Source organism: Hippocampus guttulatus, chromosome 7, assembly GCF_054856545.1.
Source record: "Hippocampus guttulatus isolate MCC_2025c chromosome 7, RoL_Hgut_1.0, whole genome shotgun sequence".
Classification (NCBI taxonomy): domain Eukaryota; kingdom Metazoa; phylum Chordata; class Actinopteri; order Syngnathiformes; family Syngnathidae; genus Hippocampus; species Hippocampus guttulatus.
In genome coordinates, this window is record NC_141267.1 from 6,421,884 (window position 1) to 6,446,994 (window position 25,111).

The window sequence follows — 25,111 nt, forward strand, 5'->3', positions numbered from 1 at the left end:
TAAATATTTGAATGGTTGTTTTGATCAAGTAATGATCCCCTTCCGATTGGGTTTTCTCTGGTCAAAATGCAGACCCAAGAGTAGGGCTGGTCTATTATAAGATTGCGATAAATTTCTGGTCCATCACAGGATCAGCTGTGAGCTTATTTACTTGATCAAACATGGCTCAAATGTGCATGACAACAAGCAGTTTGAGTCAACGTTTTCATGCTCTACCTATTTTGTGGTGTGGTTTGTGTGGTGGAAAAAAAATTGTTTCAGTGTCTCTCAGTTTTTGTTTTATTTGTAACACACCGAATTGTAATATTTGTTTTCTAACGTCCGCCGTCACACCGCTGATCCAACACGGTGTGTGCTCTTAATCTAATAATAATCTAATAATGTAAATGTCCCCAGTGTGAGACAAATAAAGGATATCTTAATCTTAATCGCTTTTAGAATGAGAGCCTCTCCTTTGGAGCCTCTCGTAAGGAAGCAAACGCTCTCCAATGCCAGTCAGAGTTAAACATTGCATTGTATTATGCTTGTCATCGGCATTCTCTCCTGTCAGTCATCTTGCTCGCTGCTCAGCTAGCGCAAGCATGCATACGCACTAGTGATGGAACAGCTTTTGAAACCTATTTAAAATTCCGGTTTGCATGTGTCCCATCAGTTCATAGAGTTCATCTGTAGAGTTAAATATGGCTGTCCTCTTGATCGTGTACTTTATGCTTAACACCTGCTAAATTAATAAACTTGGCGACCGCAAAATGAAGCGTTTCTTTTTTCCTCACATATCTGTTCTGTGTCTCTCCACAGGGCTCAATCAGCAATGTTGTCTGTCCTCATCCTTGTTTTGCTGATACTCACTGGTGAGTTTTACCTCATACTGTGAGCTCTTAAATCTTCAGGATACAACGTTGCTATCAATATTTTAATCTCGCCTCATATTCAAAATGAGTATATAGATGAAAACAACCCAGTAAAGGTAATCGTTTTGGACATGAAATATCTGTTCTTTGTATTGTATTGAAGTGAATATGGGCTGAAAATGATTCGCAAATCATTGTATTCTATTTTTCTTTGTTTTCATTGAAATTTGGTTTTGCAGATCAAATACAATCCCTCAAAACATCACCCCCAATTTGTAAAAGAAGGTTTTGCTGCTCATTCAAAAATGACACAAAAAGTAATTGAAGTCAAGAGTAAAAACCAAAAGCAAAATAAACTTTGGGAACTTTCACTTTAATCTTTAAAAGTGACCTTTCAGTTCAATTGGTATGTGATGAGGTAACACTGGGCATGTTGTGTGAAGTCCCGCAATAATCTTAAACACTCATTCCATTTCTGACACACTTGATGGATTGTGAGAGAAGACACGGTTTTGCTTAAGTGGGGCGGGAGGAAAAATAACAAAGTGAGTCAGTTGCGCTCTGAGCAGAATCATTTGTCAGGTACACCCCGATGCTATACATGCCTCCTGTCACATGTCATGTCGTAGTCATGACACTTTTTGCACTTCATAAAAGACTTGGATTGAACAAATGCTGTCAAAATGAAGGGACAGGAGAACCACTGTTAACCCCTCCGCCTCTCCCGTCACTAGGAACTCTGTGCTTGAAGGCTGAGGAAAGAGCAGGACTCCTTTCAGGTGTGCTGGACTTGCCGTGGCAGGACCAAGTGTGCTATGACTCAACTTCAGCGCAGGAGGGGGAGGGGAGCAGCACGCCGACACCCGAGAGAATCCGTTCTGGATCAAAGCTCTCACAACACCCTGACTGCTACTTGAGGAGCATTTCAACTGGATCAAGTCTTAACAAAGCCTCTGGCGGTAAAATACCTTTTGATAATTATTCATATTTGTACAAATGTAATTCCACACATTTCTGGATCATTCTGCTACATTTTGTAGGATGTTAAATCATTTTTCTTTAGCTGTCCGTACATTGTTTATTTTATGAATGTTGCTAATTGTTTCGTAGTTACAGTATAGAAGGATTATGCAAAATCAACTTCTTATGCAGAAAAATTTCACCCCCTCAAAAAAGTGAATTTTTTTTTCTCACAAAAATCAACTCCATCAAAATATTTATATTCCTGAGGTACTATGTTTGTCCGGATTATCAATTCAAAACCGCAAAAAAATATACATAAACTAATATAACAAAGCTACGTCTTCCATCTAGTGGTGAATGGTTATATTACAACTTAAAATTACATTTGATGCATATTTTAAGTTCGGCAACAACAAATTAGCATATTTGCAGGGGTTTTTTCAATACTCGGAAATATTTTCGTTTGTCCCAGTTTTTCTGGGAATGTTTTCTCCATTTACCCCCTTTTTTCATGGAAAACATACAGCGAATGTTTAGCTGCATTTTTTGGATGATTAAGGGGATCAGAAAAAAAAAATTAAGGGACCACTCAGAGTGCGGTTAGGCCACCACTTAGCCTTCCCTGACACACATTGTTTTCATGCAATGAAACAAAACCACAACCCAAGTTATGAATACATTTGAATTGATATCCACGTTGTGCCCAGTTCATTTTGTTTTTCGAGTTGAATTTAAAAACCACAGAGAGCCATTCTTTTTGTTGCACAGATAATGGTCTTGGCTGTGTGAGGTCTAAAGACAAAACATTGAGATTTTGCTGTATGGACAGTATCCCTTTCGGAAAGATAAAAAGTGTTTTCCCCCTTTTTTTTTTTGAGTGTGCTGCATGTTGACTAACTCAGTTAAGGGCAAACAGCAATCACTGAATGAAGGACCATAGCGGTGACTGTTAAGTAAAAAGAAGCTTTTGATAGACCAATCCAAAGGGGTGATGATGCAACTCCTGCTCATCATCCACTTCACGGCTGAGCCTGCTACCCATGCATCGCTTGTCCCCGGAAAGATCACTCCCACGGGCTCATTACACTTTATTGGCTTTTTATCTGGCATTCCCTGCAGCATGTGGTTGAGGTGGCTGACCGCGACTCTTGTGCTGTGATCCAATACATCGCTATGATGAGATCAAGCCTTCACCTTTATTGTATGAGACAGAATACTAAGTGTCTTTAACCGCTTCAATTTGGGGAAATGATGAAGAAATATTGTCATAATTGTTTACCTATATGATTGTCGGCATTATCTTCATAAAATACACATATTAATCATGGGATATTACCAGTGTGGTGGTACAGATGATGATGCGTGAGGCTGACAATGTAGGGTAGACGACTGGTTTGCTGTGAAACGCACATCAATCTGCTTATCACCTTTCATCTTCTGACAGGGAAGGTAACATGTCAGCACATGTCAGGCCTTAGCTATCTTTAGCACCCAAGAAAAGTTTCTACTGGAGACACATTTTTTGTGTTTTTCCATGCTTGGCAGACGGAGATGATTTTCATACCGATTCTTACATGGCTGTCAATGAAATTGGTTTCACAACTCAGCTTATGTGTAAACTGGCTAACATCCTAGTATGTGCACAAATTGTATCCATGTATGAAAATGACAATTTACTCACATTTGATGTGAAAAAACATATAAATAATTATAATAATCATTGATGATTGTATTCATGTCTCTAAACAAACTGGTTTGAAATAATATTTTTGCAAAATTTTCTGTGTGTTCACCACATCTGTATCTAATTATTAGTCTCTCTCTTTTTATTTTCATTTTTATTCTATTTTTTAAAATAATCTCGTCGACAAAATTTTTGCCACATGTTGCTCCAGGATATCTAATACAGCTGAATGTGTTCACAAGCCTCACTTATACTTGTGTCAAGAAGAAGCGTGTTTTGTTTTGTTTGTTTCTGTTCCACGCCGGTGTCCTTTTTCAATATAAATTATTTACAAGTGTTACAATTTGATACGGGAAATATATAGAGAACAATGGGTAGGACTAGATAAGTTTTGTACTTCTTCCTCCTCCCTAGAAATATGTGAACTGAGTTGAACTCTGACAAGTATTGATGATTGGTCTTTTTCTTCCAATTTTTATTGTATCTTGTAAAGTGTTTATATGCTCAATAAAATAAATCAATCATAGTATGCAGACACGTTCATTAAATGATCAAGAATTGGCAGTAAATGTGTATCAATATATTGATTCTTCATGACCTCATTCAAATAGCCCTCAATTTTGGAATTTCCAAATGACCGAGGTTCTGAAAGTCCTAAATAGGAAGTAGCGCTTAATTGTTGCTGCTTTGTAAGTTTCAATCTCATGAGAATGTATTGTCAATGTCTTGACAGGCACCTGTTTGAACATCCTGTGCAGGATTGAGGAAAACTGGAAAACTTTGACGTGTGATTTGGGAGTTCCCAGACTTCCTTCAGCCAGGCTGAACTCTGCTGTTGTGGCAGTTAGCCTACAGCGCTTGATGTGAGTGCTCTTGTTTTATTCCTAGATTCTTAAGGACTTACTGCTGCGGTGGTTTACGGCCCAATTTTCAACCCGTCAAGATGACGGACGGCCTTTCCCAGTCCACTCTTAAAAAAAAATCTGTCAATGATAGAAAATTGTCGGTTAATGTAAACTCTTCAGAAACAGAAATATAAAAGATGTAAATGTTTATCCAGTCTTGTTTAACTTAGATTTCGTTCCAAAAGACAGGCTTTGTTATCAGAAATCACCCCTCCTCCTCCCGAGTCCTCACAAATAAAATGTGAAATGTCGGGTTTGCTTCGAGCTCGGGCCTGCAAATCAAGCTAAGTGATCGGGCTCAGGCCGGGTCGGGCTTAAATACCCTCGGGCCGGTTCGGGTCGGGCTCGATTTTTTTAGGACCGATCTTAGCTCTAATGACATAAGAGCAAAAATAATAAAAGTACATCCTTTTAATGTGCAATTATATTTCACTTCTCAAGGATATGGAAAGCTTGAATTTAAATGAGGAAAAATAAAATAGCTTGGAGAAACAAAAATGTAATCCAATAACAAAGATTCACGGACTGTTAATTTTTAACAACAGCATTCAACAATTTAAACACACCACATACAATACTATCGATAGTAAAACAATGTATCTCTTAATTCCTTCCTTCTTCCTTTCACCCTATCTTTCTGAACAAAATATCATTTCTGTTAGGAAGATTAATGCAGGAATTTGCACAGTTTTTACTGTATATATATATACATATTTAATATTAATGCTTTAAAGAAAAAATTACTCTCAGACTCATTTACTTAGCAGTGACCTTTACACAAGGCACATACATACATGTGCACACACATTTTTAAATATAAACGCAGGACCTCAATTTCGTGCTAATGGGTCATTTTCATGTGCAGATGCTTTCAAGGACCAACATTTAAAAAAAAAAATTCAATATCCACTCACCATAGCTACACTTCAAAGAGCCAGGTATTAATTACTGTGATGACGGTAACGACACAATGCATTGCCATAGCGTTTGCTATCATCCATTTTCTGAACCACTTATCCTTAGAGTCATCAACGTACAATACATTTGTTGTGAGTTGTAGTCTGTGCATTATTGAGCATCATAATGTGGCGATGAAACTTTCACTTTGTGTCGCAGCAATCCTCAAATACAGTTGCACTGAAGTGTGAGGAATCTGAGCATGTAACCAGGTTTCCGTGTTTAAGAAAATGCAACAGTCCCAAATTAGTTGTTCCAAATTGCCCGTTTTGTGCGTTATGGCTCTGGCGTCGGGGGCAGAGAGGCTCGGCAGCGGAGTTTGAGTGCTCAGCATTGAGCTTAGGCCTTCTCAGTTGTCCCGCTTTTATTTACGTTGCCTCGCCCGACGACGGCACCTGCAAGACCCGAAAACAATCCACGCAGGTCCTGCTAATTGCGCTCTCGTTCGGGATGTTGAAAGAATTCGTCAATTTATACTTTAATCCAATGTCAATTATAGTATCCAGCAGCTGAAGTAAAAGTAGAGTTAAAACGGAAAAGGCACAGCTCAGTCATCACCATACTCCGACATCCAAGCGGTCTGGTGGCTGCCTGAAGCCGCTGCTTCGACACGGGCTTCAACCGTCGGGCTGGGTGACCGCAGAGGCAGCTTCGGCTGCGGCTCTCATTCAAGTGAATGGAAGCCAACAGCGTTGTGTGCACTCGTGAAATTTTTTAGCTTAAATATTCACAAGAAATACCATATTGGCCCAAATATAAGACGGCCCTGATTATAAGACGACCCCCTCTTTTTTAAGACTCAAGTTTGAAAAAATACTTTTTGAACACCAAATTAATTTTTATGCAGAAAATAATTACAGTTTACAATACAATAATTACATCGGAAAAAAATAATTATAACAATATATTTGAGAGAAAAAGCATGTTATTTTGCCTCATTCAAATCTAAATATCTGAACATTTAAATATGTAAACTAAAGTGCACTCACCTTCGTAAATGAATGGCTTCTGGTTTTTGAAATGTAAATTACATCATAAATTCTCCTCAGCTGCCGGTTAACCTGGCCGATCTTCGACCCACTTTTCTCCAGATTGTCGCTACGTTTCTCCATTTTCTGTTATCTCTTCCATTATTTCTACTCTTTTCTTTCTTACCGCTATTTTTTATTTTTCTTCTTCGTGCTACCACTATTTTTATTTTTATTCTTCGTGACAGGGGTTCACTTTGGCCCGGGTCATCTAGCGTTGTGAATGGGTATAATGTCTAGACCCCGAATATAAGACGACCCCCACTTTTTCAGTCTTATTTCAATGCAAAAAACACTGTCTTATATTTGGGCCAATACGGTATGTTTTTTACAGTTGAGGAGACTTCGGCTGGTTGTACATGGACAGCCTGTAATTCTTTTCAGTCACCACATTGTGAAACTTAGGCACTTACATCCCTTTGATCTGCTAATGTGAAGTCACTTTAGTATACTCAGGCCCCTGGCTTTTTCTATGGGTGGTTACAAAGGACACATTTAAAACTCCTCTGAGTTATTTGAATGTGCATGTTGATCCTGGTGTGGTTTGGCTCAGTTGCTAGAGTCTCCCGAAGGTGGCAGGTTGAATCCTCAGACTGTCTCCCTGTGACCATGTTAAAGTATGCGTCAGCTGTTGGGCCATTTACCCTTATTGCCTTCCTGTTATCACAGTCATATATGACCTTTCCCTTCAATATCCATCCATCGATCCATCCATACAAGGGTTGCGGGACATGCTGGAGCCTATCCCAGCTGTCTTCAAGCAGTAGGCAGGGGACACCCTGAACTGGTGTCATCTGGCTCCCCTTGCGACTCTCTTCCCCCGCACTTCTTTCAGGAGGTTCTCCCGAGTGTTGGCGCATCAGTCTTGGATATCATCAACAGCAGCCTCTCTTCTGGTGTAGTTCCCCAACAGTTTAAACATGCTGTGGTCCAACCCTTGATCAAGAAACCTGGTCTTGATCCAGATGTGCTGTCAAGTTTCAGGCCAATTTCCAAACTGCCTTTCATTTCCAAAATTCTGGAAAAAGTGGTGCACATGCAGTTGAAATTTTTCTTGGATGAACATAACATCTTGGAGGTCTTCCAGTCAGGTTTCAAGACGATGCATAGCACGGAGTCAGCCCTGTTACGCGTTTCTAATGACATCCTCCTGGCAAATGACTCTGGAGACCACGTGTGTCTAGTTTTATTGGACTTAACTGCAGCATTTGATACAGTGGATCACAGTATTCTGCTGACTCGTTTGCAGCACTTGGTGGGCATTGGTCGCAGTGCTCTTGAGTGGTTTAGGTCCTATTTAGCTGACAGAACCTTCTGTGTCAGCCTTGGCTGCTCTGAGTCACGCACTGCTCCCCTGTCATGTGGTGTTCCACAGGGCTCAACTCTGGGGCCTCTGCTGTTCTCACTGTATCTGCTCCCATTGGGTTCCATCTTAAGGAAACATGGTATTCCCTTCCACTGCTATGCAGATGACTGCCAGATCTATGTCCCACTGAGCAAGAAAGACGCCTTCTCATTAAGGCCACTCCTATCCTGTCTGGGAGAAATCAAAACCTGGATGGCACAAAATTTCTTGAGATTCAATGAAAAGAAGACAGAGGTGATATTGTTTGGTCCCAGTGGCCCTTGTACATTCCATCCTGTAGACTTGGGCCCCCTGTCTCCTTATCTTAAGTCAACAGTCTCAAACTTGGGCCTTAAACTGGACAGTGATTTCAAACTCGATCGGCAAATTGGTGCCGTTGTTAAATCCAGCTTCTTTCACCTTAGACAGCTGGCCAAAATAAAACCTCTCCTCTCACATGAACACTTTGAGACAGTAATTCATGCCTTTGTCACATCCCGGCTCGATTACTGCAATGCCCTCAGCCAGTCCTCCATTAAGCGCCTTCAGCTGGTCCAGAATGCCGCTGCTCGCCTCTTGACTGGTACTCGTAAGAGGGAGCACATAACTCCTACTCTGGCATCCCTTCACTGGCTCCCCATTCATTTTAGAGTTATTTTCAAGATCCTCTTATTTGTTTTCAAATCTCTGAATAATCTCGCGCCACCTTACCTCTCTGAGCTCATCCGCCCCTACACACCTGCCCGGCGCCTCAGGTCTGCGGACCAGACCTTATTAGAAGTACCAAGAACTAAACTGAGGCTCAGAGGGGATCGAGCCTTTTCTGTTGCTGGTCCCTCTCTCTGGAATGACCTCCCACTGAACATTCGGCAAGCCTCCTCGCTGCCCATCTTCAAAACCCTCCTCAAAACTCACTTGTATTCTTTGGCATTCGACTCAGCATGACTTAGATTTGTTCTTGGTTTTACTGTTTGGTGCTTTCTACCGCCTTTATTACCGATTTGTCTTACTGTTTATTGTGCATGTTAAATTGCTCCATGTACAGCACTTTGTATGCAGCGATGGCTGTTTGAAAGTGCTCTATAAATACTGTTGACTTGACTTGACTTGACTTGGTTGCCAGCCAATCCAGCAAATCGAAGGGCACACATAGATGAACAAGCATTCGCGCTCTTACTCACATCCAGGGACAATTTAGAATGTTCCATTAACCTGCCATGCATGTTTTTGGAATATGAGGAAACCGGAGTACCCGGAGAGAACCCGCACAGGCACCACGGGGAGAACATGCAGACTCCACACAGGAAGGCCGGAGTCGGAATCGAACCCTGCCCCTCTGCACTGTGAGGCAGACGCGCTAACCAGCCGATCACCGGGCCGCCCTTCCCTTCAACATATTCTGTAATATTCCAATTTTATTTTAATTCACATGGGAAATTCAAATGTAAAAAAAGTATCATAACAATAATAGTAAATTATATTTTCGATAAATATTTCAAAAAATAATGTGTTGTAAAGAATTTAAAAACAATTCAGCATTCAGAAGGTAAAGCAAACAAGTGGAGAGGGTATAAAGACAAATTGGTCCAAATTTACCTGAAATGTAGGTGTGCTAAGACGTGATTTACTGTCATTTAAACAAAACATATATGACTTCATTTCTTTCATTCATTTATGTGACTTCATTTGTTAACTTTTCTTTTGATGGCGGCGCGGACACCCGCAGCGGCTTCTCTTGTTTTATGTTGAGAGGGAAGAAATTTCATCTGTGCTGTATGTTACACATACGTAGAGCACATTTGACAATAAAGTTGTATTCAATTCAATTCATTGATAAAATATTCAACGTCTATTGCCATTTGTCTCCATTTCCAGGTTACACAAAAATTACCCATCAGTCGATGACACGAGTATGGAATCTTATGAATCTGTTGTCTGTGAAACAAAGGATTCCTCCAGGTGTTCAATTTCCATTGGCACTACAAGTTTTGTTTCCATTGTATCTGTCAACATATCCGGCTGTGAAGCTAGACCGATTCTGCTCAACGTACCAGCTCGACCTGGTAAGAAAGAAATCTCTTCTTTTAAACATGTTTTTCCGTGTTTATGTACAGTCAAAGTATTTTGAAAAGTTCACTCACCCCCAGCTATCGATTGATTTTTAAAGTATACAATTGGCTTTTGGGGCGGTCTGGTGGTTAGCACGTCAACCTCACAGTGCAGAGGTCGTGGGTTCGATCCCGGCTCCGGCCTCCCTGTGTGCAGTTTGCATCTTCTCCCCAGGCCTGCGTGGGTTTTCTCCGGGTACTCCAGTTTCCTCCCACATTCCAAAAACACGCATGGCAGGCTGATTGAACACTCAAAATTGTCCCTAGGTGTGAGCGTGAGTGCGGATGGTTGTTCGTCTCTGTATGCCCTGCGATTGGCTGGCAACCGGTTCAGGGTGTCCCCCGCCTACTGCCCGAAGACAGCTGGGATAGGCTCCAGCACCCCCCGCGACCATAGTGAGGATAAAAGCGGTTCGGAAAACGAATGAATGAATGAATGAATGTAATCTTAAAAAATCCAAGCGTAGTATTTTGCTTGTACTTGTCCGGCTGATACTATTAGTGCTTGATTTTTGAATACAATGACTTTATCTTACAGTGAAACCCAGAACTCCTTTGAACCTCTCACATTTCCAGACCATCAAGCCAGAACTGATCTTGCAGTGGGATGAGCCAAAAGACGTTGGTTCTGGTCCCTTAAGATATGAGGTCCGATACTCAAATGACACTCATTCTTCATGGCAGGTGAATATAAATTCTTAGTACACATTTTTTGTTTGTTGCTGTTTTGTGTGTAAATTTCCATTTACAATATTCAAATGACACCTATTCAAAGGGGCTCACATAGATATAAAACAGGTACTTGGGGGTACTTTTTCTAGTACCTGATCAATTGGGATTCCAAGTGTGCTGATCATAGGCAGTTTTACAGGTGGCAAGGGGTGGTAGCTGCTACCTTCATCAAATGCCTCACCACCTCATTTGCCACCCTTATCAATCTATTAACACTAATTTCAAAAAAACATAAATGTTACTGATATTGTCTCTATAGACAGGTATTTATCAATATTTTAATCACTAGCTTGGAATTCACTCCCACTCAGACCTCTGCTCCTTTCAAGGAAAAAATGGTAGCTTCCTATGAGTCACCAATTAAAAAAATACTCCTGTGCATTTTACGTACGCTGGGTACAGACAGTGGGGTAAGCTCTCATGTACTTTTGGCTGCTCTGTGTTAGCATATGTTCAAATAGTCTGTCAAGTCTGACAAAGTGTGTGAAATGCAATTAGTAGTATTTTTAGGCACTGTATCTTGTGTTTAATGAGGCGCCACTGCAGGATCTAACTTTATTAATAGAGCAGACAACGAGGCTTGGTGCCTTGCTACCCTAAGCAAAATTTTGAAAACAATATACTGTATTGTAACGACTTCCGAGGATCATGGGAGATATAATCAGTAACCTCATGTTTATTTACATGAACAGATACAAAATGGCCAAAGCTGATGACGAAACAAGCCACAAAAAGGAGGCATACTTCCTGCCCCCCCTCCTCTCTCTCTCTTTCTCTATCTTTGTGTGTGTGTGTGTGTGTGTGTGTGTGTGTGTATCTCGCTCTCTCTTGGCGCCTGCCAAAATTGACATCCTAGATGATATTAAAAACAGTATATTTTATAATAAGTCTAATAATTTGAGTTTACGGAAGGGTGATGGTTCTGCCTTTTATTTTGAAAGCTAGTTCCCCTTGGACTGGCTATGGGTTCATCTGATTTTTCTAATAGCGGGTCCTTACTCCTTGCTCCTCTGTTTACATGCTAGCAGCTCCCACCAGAAATTGTATTCAGGAGGAACGAGATTGTCAAAGGAGTGAGGCGAGAGGAGATGGAATTGTTTTTGGGTAATAAGACCTGTCAAGACGCATCCATCACTCCTCGATGTTGTCATTGATGACACGTGTCACAAATACTACACATCGTCTGGATGTCAGAATTCTTACTATTACTACAAATGTCCATTTTATGGTTTATGTTGCAAAAAGTCGAGGATATACTGTACACTGTTACGCTTCACAACTTGTGCGATTGGTCTGTCTCAAGTGCATCCACACCGCCCGCTCAACCACCAATGCGCCCATGGTATATTTAAAAGGACTCGGAAATACGGACAAAAAAAAAATTATGTGGCTTATACATTATGTCGAATGTGAAAAAAAAACTGTGACGAACCATCAAAACGTTTTTAATTTTCTTTATGTGGCCAAATGCATTTGAGCAAGAACAGCCTAATTGCTGCAAACCTTTGCAAAAAGGTTTGGTTCGGTGTCGTAACCCTGAGCCATTGTAATCAAGGCTTTTTGCTATCAAGTACTGCCCTAAATAGAACAGACACTCATCAGAATACGCATATTTAAATTGAAATAATAAAGAAATGACACAAACAGGGATTACCACTATTTCAAGTCCTGCGTCATTTACGGTACATGCCCGTTGTCATACATCACCATCGGGGAGCTTACAGGACATGACCAGAGGTGACATCAGACGTCCCTCTGTTTAAGCTAGCCCATGGAAGCTCTTCGATGCTCAATCCTCGCAACTTGATGCGTGTTATAGCTAATTGAGACGCTCCTTAATATGGCGACGTGAACAACTTCCGGGTCGTGTTCAATGTTTTGAGGAGTGAGGAATGTTGCAATTAAGAGACATGAGATTTATATCACCCACACTTTTGGTTTACCATTGGAAATATCTCAAAACTCCTGACAAAATAAATACAGACACAGTGGGCATCACATTTTAAATGGTACTCGACCCAGATATTTTTTGTTAATTGTTTTGAAGGCCAACATAATAACCACTATCTTAAATTGGCTTGAAGATGTTTTGGAAAATATCTGATGGGCGTGTGTGTTAATGCGTGTGTCATAACCTTCGCCTCCCAATTGAACCTCCTGCCACCCTGTGTAAACTTTCTAGAGCCGCCAGTGGTGCTGAACCGGTGACATCAGGCACTGTTTGTCCTTCATTCATCACTTCTGGAATCTAAGTAAACAGGAGCTCGAAATTACCAAAATAAACACACATGCTGTTTGCTTACCCGATTGTGGTAGACGACTTGAGCTCTGGGTGCTGCACTATTATACTCCACCGTCTCCATTTACTGTAACGCTTCCTTATTCTGGAATAAAAATGTGCCAATGTACTTTGGCCAGCTGCCACGTGCAGAGAAGTAAATTCAGGAGACCCTCCGTTCTGAGAGATGTCTTAAATGCGGAATGCTTTTTGCAGTTTGCCGCAATTATTGAGGTGCACAAAACCGACAGCCCCAAACTAAGGTGAGTAAAGCTGTGTTGTGAAAAAGTGACCTGACAGGGTTTCTCACAGGTCTAATTATTTTAATTGTCACTAAATAAAAGATTTTTAATTGACAGCTGACGATGACGTGACGCACAAGACTACATGTTATTCATGAATCAGGTCACAAGGTCATCCACTTTCAGCGTTTGCTTTTATGGAGTGTTACTTGCTGACAGTCAGTCTGAGGGGCATTTCACATTCAGCATGCTGACATTTCCTGTGCAAATGTATTCATCCCGGAACAAAGCCCAAAATTCAGTGAACAAGATGCAGTATTGTTGTCGTTTATTTGCATCTGTGTTTTCAACAATTCCAGGTCAAATGGAAACATATTGTTGGCCTCATTTATGAAAAGATGTGATGTAGAATTATGTGTTGGGAAAACTTAGTATCAGAGTAAGGCCAACTGACGTAGCTAATCAGGCAGGTGTTTTCTCACCTCTCCCTGCTGGCTGCAGGTGGTGTCTACAGGTCTGGAACGCCGACTGAGTCTGGATCTGGAGCCCGAAGTCAACTACACCATGCAGGTTCACTGCTCTGACCTGCATGATCCTCCATTGTGGAGTAACTGGAGTGAACCCTATCACATCTACCTTGGCCGTAAGAAACACTTCTGTTTTGTTTTGCTTGTTTAATTAGAACTTAACATTGTAAAGGTATTCAACACACACACACACACACACACACACACACCTGTTTACTGTTTGCTGTTTATTATTTGAATGATTTTAGTCACTGAGGCTATGGTGAAGCAAACCACACTTTCAACAGTTTTTTGTTCAATTAATGTTTTTAAACATGTTTTAATTTGCACTCACTTCTTAAAAACAGTACATTATTTGAAATTGGCAATGCAGAAGATGCACAAACATAAATTAATAATGGTGTAGTTCCTGGTTTGGTCCGTAAGATGTCTGACATAAGGTGTTTAGCCAAAATGAATATCATTGTTTTTCAAAGTAAAGGTCAATGTTTGCAAATGTCCTATTTTGAAAAAACACTAAGATAATCATCCTGCTTTCATGAAGAAAATATTTACTGTTGAGAACCTGAAATTCTGAGAATTTGAAGTGTAACAAAGTCTCGAAATGATTCATCGGTTATCAAAATTATTGTCAATTAATTTTATAAAAAATTAATTTGCAATTGATTAATCATTGCACCTCTGCCTTTAGATTTGACATGTTGGGTCTGCTACCTTGTGCACACCTTACCTCAGAGGTCCCCAATCTTTTTTGCCCCATGGACCGGTTTCATGTCAGACAATATTTTCAGGGGCCGGCCTTTAAGGCTGGATGGATACAACAATTTAATATGATATGACCTGCATGAAAAGTGTGGTATTTTTGAAACATAATAATAAACACGAATCATGAATGAACGTGAATCTCCCGTTGAGATAAAGCCGTATTTGAAATAGGACGCCTGATACTATCTATTAAATGTAGCCTTCTCTTCCTTGAAAGTCGTAGGTTCCTCTTCGGTCTCCTGGCTGGGCCTTTTCCGCTTCCCGAAAAAACTTTTCAAAGAACTTTGTTTTTTATATGGTAACCTATCACATGACCGAGAAGCGCACATTACCCGTGGATCGGTACCAGTGCACTGCCCGGCGGTTGGGGATCCCTGCCTTACCTTACTAACATCCACATAAACTTCTCAAAAAGAGAATTTCTGACTGTGTTGCATTGCATTAATCCAGTCCTTCCAAAGAGTGGGGGGCGCGGTGCGATGACGGCGGGGTGGGGTGCAAGTGACTCTGGGGAACATGCGTTTTTTTTTCCCAGAAGAAAATAGAATAAAGTATAATTTCACATCAACTACAACAGTTGGCAGTGGCACCCTCATTGCCAAAGAGTGCGCAAGGAATATAGCTCTATGGTGTAGGGTTTTGTTTGTTTGTTTGCTTTGGCACCAAGCAGGTGGTATGAAGTGCATTAAACAAAGCCTCAGGAGACAACATGATTTTTTTTTTAACAGGGATGAAAAGAAAGGCAGAGAGAGACGGAGATAATGAGACAAAAAAAGTCACCTGAAAGCTAAAACAAGGAAATATGATGAAGCATATGTAGTGCTTGGCTTGTCCGTGACTACAGTTGGAGACATATGAGGAAAGATTGGTGTGTTGACTGTGTCAAAAAATGCTGGCTGCGGACAGCATGAAGCCAAATAAATCATGGTGCCACTTAAAGACATTATACCTCAATCACGCTGATAAGCTACTGGAAAAGTTGTGTCCTGCAAAACGTGCTCTTCATAGCCTCAATCCTGACTTGCTCATTTTGTTTAAAAAAAAAAAAAAAAGTTTTGTCGACTAAAGTGTTTTATATATTGTGCTCCTGACCTAATGTTGCTGGACTGAATTTGAATTTGTTATTTTTTATTGATATTATTGAATTGTAATTGTAAAAATGGAATGGTGCAATAAATTGGTCAAAAATGTTTACAGTTAAACAAGGATTTTTTTCAGGAAAATTGATGCACTTAAAATCTTTTCTGTTCCAGACTAAAAAACAATGTTAATAAAGTTATTCTTAGTGTTGTCAAGGTGTTGTGAGATTAATTATGATCTGTAATTAATTGATCTAATTAATCTACGTATATTTTAATCTCATCTAAAAATTGCTGAGAAAACCTCTATTTTCATTTTAAATTCGTTACATTATTGAGGCAGATCAAAAGATAAAAGAAAAAGTGGCATTATGACGTATTGTATTGTTTTTCAGCAGACTTGGACGGATGCAGTCCTAGCCATTTACTTCCTGCTGCATTTGAGACTAGTCCCAAGTCCTACCTGCCACCTTTAGTTTCGACCACGAGGGGGAATATCACTGTTTTGTTTGTTTTTGTAAATCTCCAAAGAATTATAAAATCGAACATCAGGTCCATAAAAGGTGCTTAGGTAACCATATCAAAAACAGTCAGAACACTTTTCTGAGCAATACAAGTATTGAACACTGAACTTGCTTTGGATAGTAAAAAATAAATAAAAGAGACCCTTAAATCACAGTGCTGTAAGTTAGCATTTCAGAAGTAACACTGTTCATCATGAGAAAATAAAGTGCTGAAATAATCATCTACCACTTCTAATAGGCTACAGAGGACACATCAGCTATGCTGACTTCATGCCTCGCACGCGGGGTGTTCTCGAGTTTAAGTTTGGCGAAGAGCTTGCTATGGCTCGCTATATTGCTCACGCTTTCGGTGCTAATGTTAGTTATGTACTCGCGACTGGGTGATTTGCATTGATGTGGGAGGCTAAACTTGAGCTGCTTTGGTGGGAAGCAAACTCCTTCTTACAAATTAGGCACAACAGTCTACCTTTATCAATAGTGCCGTCAGGGTGTTTTTCGAATGTAAATTTTCCATTCATTGGGCCGAGAACTCCTCACCGCTGCTTACCTGGTCCTTCCAACTCCATTTTCTGATCCGCTTATACTCACAAGGGCCGTGGGGCGTGCTGGCAATAGGCGGGGGACGCCCTGAAGCCTATCAGCTTCTGCTAGACCAGCATAAACATATGACAGCCAATCAATGTCTGCTTCAGGCTGTGACTGACCATTGTTTCCCACCCTCAACAACTCGACCACAGGAAACCAAAACATAAAAAGGGATATTATAAAATTACAACCCACCTACAGAATCCATCATGTTAGAGATTAAAATTTAGATTAACGCGATTAAAAAACATAACGCGCTAAATATGATTGTAATTAATTATTCACTATTAACGCGATGATTAGACACCTCCAGTTTTTTTTTTGCTGTAAGTTGAACTGTATTCCTTTTTTTTCTTTAATGGTAATACAATGTAGGATACAATGTAATGCAGAGGTGTACTTATAACAATTTTATTGACAAATATTTATAGTGGCCACATAGAGTTGGGGGCGCACAAATTATTTTCTTCTTGTTAGGGGGGCGTAACAGAAAATAATTGAGAAGCACTGCATTAATCCAATGACCTCAATTATCTTTGACATCTATTATAAATGTATGTCAACAGTCAAGCACTAAAATGCCTGTTGCTCATGAGCATTAGCCTTTCATAACACACTGTTCATATTATGGATACAATACAACAGACCTGCTACAAATCATACATCCTGGACTCATCTTGGAAATTTATCAATGTTGTTTTGACTGAATGCCCTTTCATAGTGGTGAAAGACAAATTAACAAATTAGACAGCCAATCGCTATGGCCTATTTTAAAAGACTAAAACTGACACATTCTCAGTCCTTCAGACTATATGGAAATATTTACAGCTGCTATTTTTTATGAGCCACACATGGAACTAGCATCCATCCATCCATTTTCTGATCCGCTTATACTCACAAGGGCCGTGGGGCGTGCTGGCAATAGGCGGGGGACACCCTGAACCGGTTGCCAGCCAATCGCAGGGTACCTAGAACTAGCAAAGTAAATGCACCTGACAGTAGACAAATAACAAGATATGTAAAATAAAATCTTTTTGCAAGTATACCATTTTTTAATTGAAGGTGTGACCAAACTACGGCATTCTCAAAAATTGTCATTGCCTATGATCACAGAGTTTTTTTTATTCTGCCTACTTTAAGTTATTGACTTTATTGAATTTATATTTTTGTTGGCCTGTGTTTGCTGCCTTTATATGAATATAATGCAGGGGTGTCCAAATCCGCTCCTCAAGAGCTGCTATCCTGAATGCTTTAGAACAGGGGTGCCCAAACTTTTTGGACCGAAGATCGACTTTTCGATCAACCAACATCCCGCGATCGACCCGTTACCGCGCACGCACATACATACGTAGGCCATGATGAGCAACAGCCTGACACGGAGGCATGCGACGCACTTTTGCAGCCTGTTAACTATTGTAGCTCACACGTACCATTTGAAAGTGCTTCCCTTGGCCCTCTAGATTCCTATTCTTTGGCTGTGCCCTTAGTGAATTGTACACTAAACAAACTCTGAATGATATTAATGATAACGATAAAAAATATAGCGCAACAGCTCTCATCACAAGCTGCAATTGCAGACTGCTGAGCGCTAACAACTTCTGGTGACGCAGGTCACGTGCCACCGTAGGTTAAAGATTTAACTGCTTTCTTTTATTTTATTTTTTTAATACTCTTTGCGAAAATGAGACTGATAGGATGATTATGGTGCAGTGTGCATTAACACAAAAAAAATATTACTAACATGCAGAAAGACACACAAATGGTTGTTTGTTTTTTTTCTCCTCTACACCCCTCGCGATCGACTTGGGACCAGTCCGCAATCTACCGGTCGATCGCGATTGACGTAATGGGCACCCCTGCTTTATAAGTTTCCCTCCTCCAGCACACCCGAATCAACTGATGAGCTCATCAGCAAGCTCTCCAGAAACCTGATAATGATCCTGATTATTTAAGTCTGATATGTTGAAAGAGGGACCGGATGTGGACACCCCTGATGTAATGTTTTTATCTTCAGGGGTGAGCTACATCCCTGAAAAGGTTTTGGCCCATCCGGGGGAGAACGTAAGTCTTTACTGTGTGTTCAACGACCACAGCATCAACGCCAACACTGCTGTGTGGATGCTAAACTTGGAACAGCCTCTGTCTTCCAGCCAGTATCACTCAGTCAACCAACGGGTATGGGTGCAAGCTTTCCTTCTTTAAACGGCTGTTGTATATTTCCAAACCGTTGTCCTCACAAACTGTTGTCCGAACCAGGTCAGCCACGTCACAGTACAGCCGTCGGACTCAGGGATGTATGAGCTGCTGCAGTGTAGGGCAACAAAGGAGTGGCCCATCCCTTACAGCATCATCTATGTAGAAGGTGAGCTGTCATCATAAAGGACAGAAAAATCATCTACATTAAAAAAACAAAACAAAGCCATCAGTCCTTTAGCTGTCCTTTGAAAAAGACGAATGTCCATTTTTGTCATTTAAATTATTTTTACGTTAATGGGAGGTCTGCATTCAGCTTCAATGTCTGACGAGTTCCTACATGACTGGTGAAAAAGCGTCTTATGACATCATGTACATAAAACGTTATCTCAGTGTTGATGTTGGACTTGTCAGTCAAAATGCACGTATGTCCATTGAACGCCTTTCTCCAACAAAAAACATCCCGTTGTCTGCTCGCACGAATCCGCCTACACTTCCTCCTCCAGTGGAACGAAGCAGACATCTTTTGATGCTAAGGTAAAGTTGGTCAATATTCTTAGTCTTTGTAAATTGTTTTTTGCTGCAGTCAACCTCTTGTAATGCTATCTTGATGTCAAATAATATGCCATGTCCGTAATGTAAACACAGCCGGCATTTACTATAAATATACGCCCAGGTCAGCCATTACTGTAGTCAATGCCCACAACTGTATTGTTTACGTGTTCATTCTGAGCAACTAAATCTTTCTCTTTTTCAACCCCCAAAAAGACCAATGTGATATCTGTTGTGCATTCAAGGCTGGGAACATTGACGCTGCCACATGGGACGCGCACTGCCCATTAAAGACAAAACAGACCACCAAACAGATGGACAAAACAGAGGCAGGCGAAAAGAACATTTTGTGAATGATCTGCTGTGTCCCAAGCTTCAAGCCTCTGCTCTACGTTACAAGACCAAGTTCAGTGTGAAAGCAGATGATGCAAAAAAATTACCTGTGGCACGAAAGTGAAGCTGGTCTTGCCTTGTGGATTACCTTGAAGCACACCTATCGTATTCTGAGTCCCTTATCTGGAGCCTTGGATGTGGCTTTCAAAGACGGAATCCCATTTTGAGCGATGCCCTCCTCAAGTTTGTGACTTAGCAGAAGACAGTGACATGCAAGTATCTTGAAAGAGGCCAACACACAAATGCGGTGTTATTCGACGCATCGTGTGACAGAGAGAGGGAACTGAGGCACGGAGACAGACATGTTCCAGCCGGTTACGCTGCAGTTATCCGGGGTGCTCACTCTCCTCCCAGGCCTTAACAGGTGAAGTACTTGGACAACACTTTTTTTTCATGGGCTTCAGCCAAGTAAAACTCAGTAGGTCCATTCGAGCGGGAAAAACCACTGGTGATCCTGCACCGCATGACCTCTGAGCACTCAGGTATTTAATTTATTTTTTAATTGATTCATTCTTAGATACTTGCTTTCCTGCTATCACACACTTTTGTCACACACAAACTCTGTAGTACTCCGCTTAGATCTTACAGTCCTTTCTTGAAATACAAATCACATCACTTGTCCACTTCTTCTTCTTCTCCTTTCGGCTTGTCCCTTTTCAGGGGTTGCCACAGCGAGTCATTAATTTCCATCTTTCCCTGTTCTCTACATCCTCTACTCTGACTCCAACTCCCTGCATGTCTTCCCTCACGGCATCCATGAATCTCCTCTTTGGCCTTCCTCTCTGCCTCCTACCTGCTAGCTCCATCTCTAACATTCTCCTACCAATGTATCCAATGTCCCTCCTCTGTACATGTCCAAACCATCTCAGTCCGTCCTCTCTAACTTTTTGTCCAAACTTTCCTGTCTGAGTTGTCCGTCTGATGACCTCCTTTCTGATCCTGTCCATCCTTGTCACTCCTAAGGAGAATCTCAGCATCTTTAACTCAGCCACCTCTAACTTGTCTACTGAATATCTTTTTTTGTCTCTTCTGGATATAAGGTGTCATATGGATGAAACAACGGACTATAAACTGTGCCACTCAGAGGACTGGGAACCTGTCCCTGAAGAGGAAGGAGAGCAAAAATGTGACCAGACTGTACACATCGAAGAAAAAAAATGACACCGCTCAAATTCAATCATCTGAGGAAGCGGTTGTTCTCCCAGATTTCAACTTTCTATGATGGTCTTCACCATGCAAAATTGCTTTATATCAGACATGTTCAGAATTTTATTAAAGTATTATTTATTCAAAATATCCATATTATGTGAGTACTTATCTGTTCTAATTGTACTTTTGTGTTCTTATCTTGTATTTGAAATTTGACCTGTTGTAACAAGAGGTGACAAAGAGGGAAGAAAGAGTGAAAATCGACCGGGAAATTTTGACATGGTAGTTTATTACATGTGTATCAAATTATCCAGCATGAATAAATTCATTAATGTTTATTAAAACAACAAGGCAATCATAACTTTCCCCCTCAACAAGGCATCAATTAATGGATTTATTCCGAACTGATGCCATTAATGTTGTAATCAATATTAACATCATTAGTACTGTACTTATTATTGATCAAATTAATAGTATTTGTGTTGATTAAGGAACTGGTGTGAATCTCAGAATAACACTTGGTAATTGTTAAATGTTCATCTTATTGTTAAGTTTAGGTAACATCAGAGGCTCTACTCTTGAATAGAGTCAACAGTCGTCTGGCTCACAGTTCTGAGTTTAGGAGTTCAAATCCAAGCGCTGGTTTTCCTGTGTAGCGTTTGAATGTTCTCCCACTGCTTCCGTGACTTTTCTTTGCTCGTCGGGTACACCCGCTCTCTTCCACATTTCAAAAGTCTACATATTAGGTTCATTGAAGACTATTTGCCTTGCGACTGGTTGGTGACCAGTTCAGGGCGTACCCCGCCTCTCGCCTAAAGTCAGGTGGGGTAGCCTAAAAGCACATCTAATGACGATAAAGAGTATTTAAAAAATGGCTGGATGTTATGGAATATGAATGTAGTTATTATTCTCCTGCTTTCATCACTGAAAGTGTTTGTTTCGTCTTCCTGCTTTTGACAAAGGCAGGAAAGAGAGTGGAGACGTGTGACACTGTAAACTTGAGTATCACATTGAAGTATGGGCTCTTCTTGTTTTCATTTTCCTGACCCTACAATACGTGCATCTCTGTGTTTTTGCAGGGGCCTCGATTGACATCAAATGTGAAACCAGTGGTGACATTGACGCGATGGACTGTAGCTGGAACAACACTTGGTGGATCAAACCCAAATTCCAATACGCGTAGGTCATGATTCATATTCAGGAGCTGTTGACTTTGGAGTGCCCTCACTTGTCCTCATGTTCATGAATACTCAAATCAGTCCTTGTTATTATGCGCAACTTCAGTGAACACAGCGTACGGAACACATGCTATTTTGGGTCACACCCTTGAAATACATGTGTCCAATCCTGCACAGCAAGAGGTCGCCAGAAAGTTGCTCAATGTTTTGGGGGTGGGGGGTCCTCTTTACTTTTCCTTTCTTAACCTCGGAGCAATATATGAAGTGAAGAGTAAAATTTAAGAGCTAGCATTTCTGTTGAGACATGTTTTCTAACAGTTGTGCCGCACTTTTGTCTTTACGTCTGTTTTCCAAGTTCTTATTGTAATATAGTCAAACTACAGTTCATTTTCATTCATGATCACAATCACCCCCACCCCCATGAAATAATTGACAGTAAACATTAAAAAAAAAAAGATTTCAAATGTGGGATGTCATATTTGCAAAGTTGAATGAAAAATGTGATGGCGACCCTAAAAATGATGAATGTCTTATCCACAGATGGACTGATCTACCCTGTGATGTGATGGAGGAGAGAGAGAAAAAGGGGGAGAAAGTTGGAGAGCTGGGGCCTGACTGTCTTCCGGTCCGATCCAAGCAACAAGCCTGCACCATCCAGGACATACGGAGGAATTGCTACAAACTGTGGCTTGAGATGCTTTCCCATCAAGGCCCTTTCAGATCCAAACACATCTACATATCACCTCTAGATCATGGTAAGTAACCTGTATGTCAAATCTCTTGACAATACACATTCATGAAAAGCCATCAAGGTTTCAGAGCCAACCACCGCTGCAAGCCAAAAGAAGTCAGCAGCAATCCAATACAGCAGAGGAGGCCATCTTTTAACAGGAGGTGGCTGACGACACCACCTATCCTCCACATACAATGCCGTCTTTCAAACATTCCCAAGAGATTTAATGATTTCGCCTCTGACCCAAAAAAAAAAAAAGAAGTCCCCTGTAATTTTCCACCCAACAATTTATTGACCAACAGAGGCTTCTCCTCTCGGCAAGGCATCTTAACGACAGTCATTTGCATCCCAAAAAATATTAGTGATGTGATTAAATTAAATTAATCACAAAATTAAAAGTGAAAACGCCACCACCTGTAGAAGGTTCATCGTAGTTCATGCTGCTTCCCTCCCCAGCCCCCCATAAAAAAACAACTCCAGTGTTGTTCACATTATTTTGAATCGATCAAGCTATACGGAATATTTTTCTCTGCTTTTTGTCTCTTACACAGACACTCACTGTCTAACATCATGGTAAAATCACAGAAATATAATATTGTTTTTATTATGATGACAGAGGCTGTACAGCTATAGCAATAAAATACCGTAAATTCCGGGCTACAGACCGCACCTGATTAAGAGCCGCATGCTCAGATTTATGAAGAAAAATCAATTTTGTAATTATATGCGCCGCACCGTACTATAAACTGCTGGCCAATGAGTAGGCGGGGGTTTGCTTCTGCGTCCCTGCCGCCGTGGAGCGCCTCCGGGTGCGGTCCCCCGCTGAACCCCCGCAGAAAAAAAACGCAACATTTCTCAAGGTGAAAATAATCTCCATATTTTTATAAGCATGATAAATGCATTTGCACAACGAAATTACGCTGAAACACATAAGAAGAGGCCAGACAAAGAGCGATCTTGATGCGCATCTGCGTAATTACGAGGAGAAATACTGCAGCCCACTAGGCTTTAAATTGAATAATGCAAATCATATAAATGGGAAAAGATATATGAAATTATTTCTATAGTCAGCCGCTTAAAAATGATCATCGTTGGCAGCTTTAGGCCCGATGCTGCGCGGCTCAAAACACAGGTAAAATGTGTTCTCTCGTGGCCGCTTGTTTTCAGTATGACGGAGTCACCTTTTTTATTTACAGTCCGAGTGAGAGGCAAATCAAATGTCAGACGGTCTTCGTCCATTGGAATTCTCCGCGATCTTTGTTTATGTGAATGTGCGGAACGAAGCAAATTTGTCCTCGTAATTGGGAGGGAGCTGCTGACACAACGTCGTGCGTGCCCTAATAGACAGGCTTTTCCATTTCATGAATCTATAACACCACGACGGCCCACCTTTAAAACCTTTAAAAGCTTTGGTTGTCTTTTTACACTGGCTCAGTTCTTCTTGCCAGAGCCTCCACCTTCGCACCATCGACTCGTCTTTGCCAAGATTACGGGCAGCAGCTCGATTTCCTTCTTTAACTGCCGGAGTGATCGCTTTTAGTTTAAAAGCTGCATCATATGCTTTTCGTCTGATATTCTCCATTTTGATCAGTGTTAGAAGAAAGCCTGAAATAAGGAAGTTGTGATTACCGGTAATCATACAATTTCATTGGACCCCTGTGTACTACTCATTCATTTTATTGGTCGACTGTTGCCGGGTAACACATTTTTCCCCCCGCTACGGCAAAAGAGCGGAAGTTGTGATTCGTCATACAATCTCATTGGACCTCAGTGAAAGACTCATTCATTTTATTGGTCCATGTTTTTCCCGCGATGGAAAATAAAATTAAAAAGCCGCTTCATATTACACGCTGCGGTGTTGAAAGTGTGGAAAAAAAGTAGCGTCTTGTAATAAGATAAGATAAGATAACCTAATCCGGAATCTACGGTAGTATAGGCTACACCCAGATGCACGCACGCACATGCAAACACAGCAACCACAGGCATGTTTAACCAAAGGAAATTAATAAATACATATTTATTTAATTCTGGCTCTCTAACTGCAGAAAAACACCACTCCATGAGTGTAGCAGCACTTTTTTTTACACTGCAGAAAATACAGAATCGAGCCTGACACTGACCTGGGGTCCATTTCACAGAGGCTTCAACGAACTCTGTGTCAAATGCTGAACTCTGAATTGATCTGCTCTGAGATAGGAAACTCTGAGTTTGCAGTTCCAAATCAGCGGATTTGAATCAGTTGAATCAACTCGGAGTGTCTTCAACTGGAGTTAAGCGCGTGCACCACAACCATGAAAGGCCAGCATGAATGGATCCTCGATTTGACGAGTCACCACGGCA

At 40.9% G+C, this 25,111-nt stretch overlaps 1 protein-coding gene across 2 annotated transcripts in view; it reads left to right on the top strand.

The window, feature by feature from the left end:
* The window catches only part of lepr (leptin receptor), a 32,799-nt gene that overhangs the window by 2,130 nt on the left and 5,558 nt on the right, over positions 1–25,111 (top strand). Inside the window, exons 3-13 of one of the 2 annotated variants that reach the window (XM_086115435.1) lie at positions 799–851; positions 1,586–1,810; positions 4,232–4,361; positions 8,973–9,134; positions 9,609–9,796; positions 10,380–10,525; positions 13,595–13,736; positions 18,588–18,748; positions 18,830–18,935; positions 21,940–22,039; positions 22,579–22,793. In XM_086115435.1, the coding sequence (XP_085971561.1) occupies positions 799–851; positions 1,586–1,810; positions 4,232–4,361; positions 8,973–9,134; positions 9,609–9,796; positions 10,380–10,525; positions 13,595–13,736; positions 18,588–18,748; positions 18,830–18,935; positions 21,940–22,039; positions 22,579–22,793 (1,628 nt within the window). The remainder of the gene's footprint in view (positions 1–798; positions 852–1,585; positions 1,811–4,231; positions 4,362–8,972; positions 9,135–9,608; positions 9,797–10,379; positions 10,526–13,594; positions 13,737–18,587; positions 18,749–18,829; positions 18,936–21,939; positions 22,040–22,578; positions 22,794–25,111) is intronic. The other variant, XM_086115436.1, reaches the window with a different exon arrangement.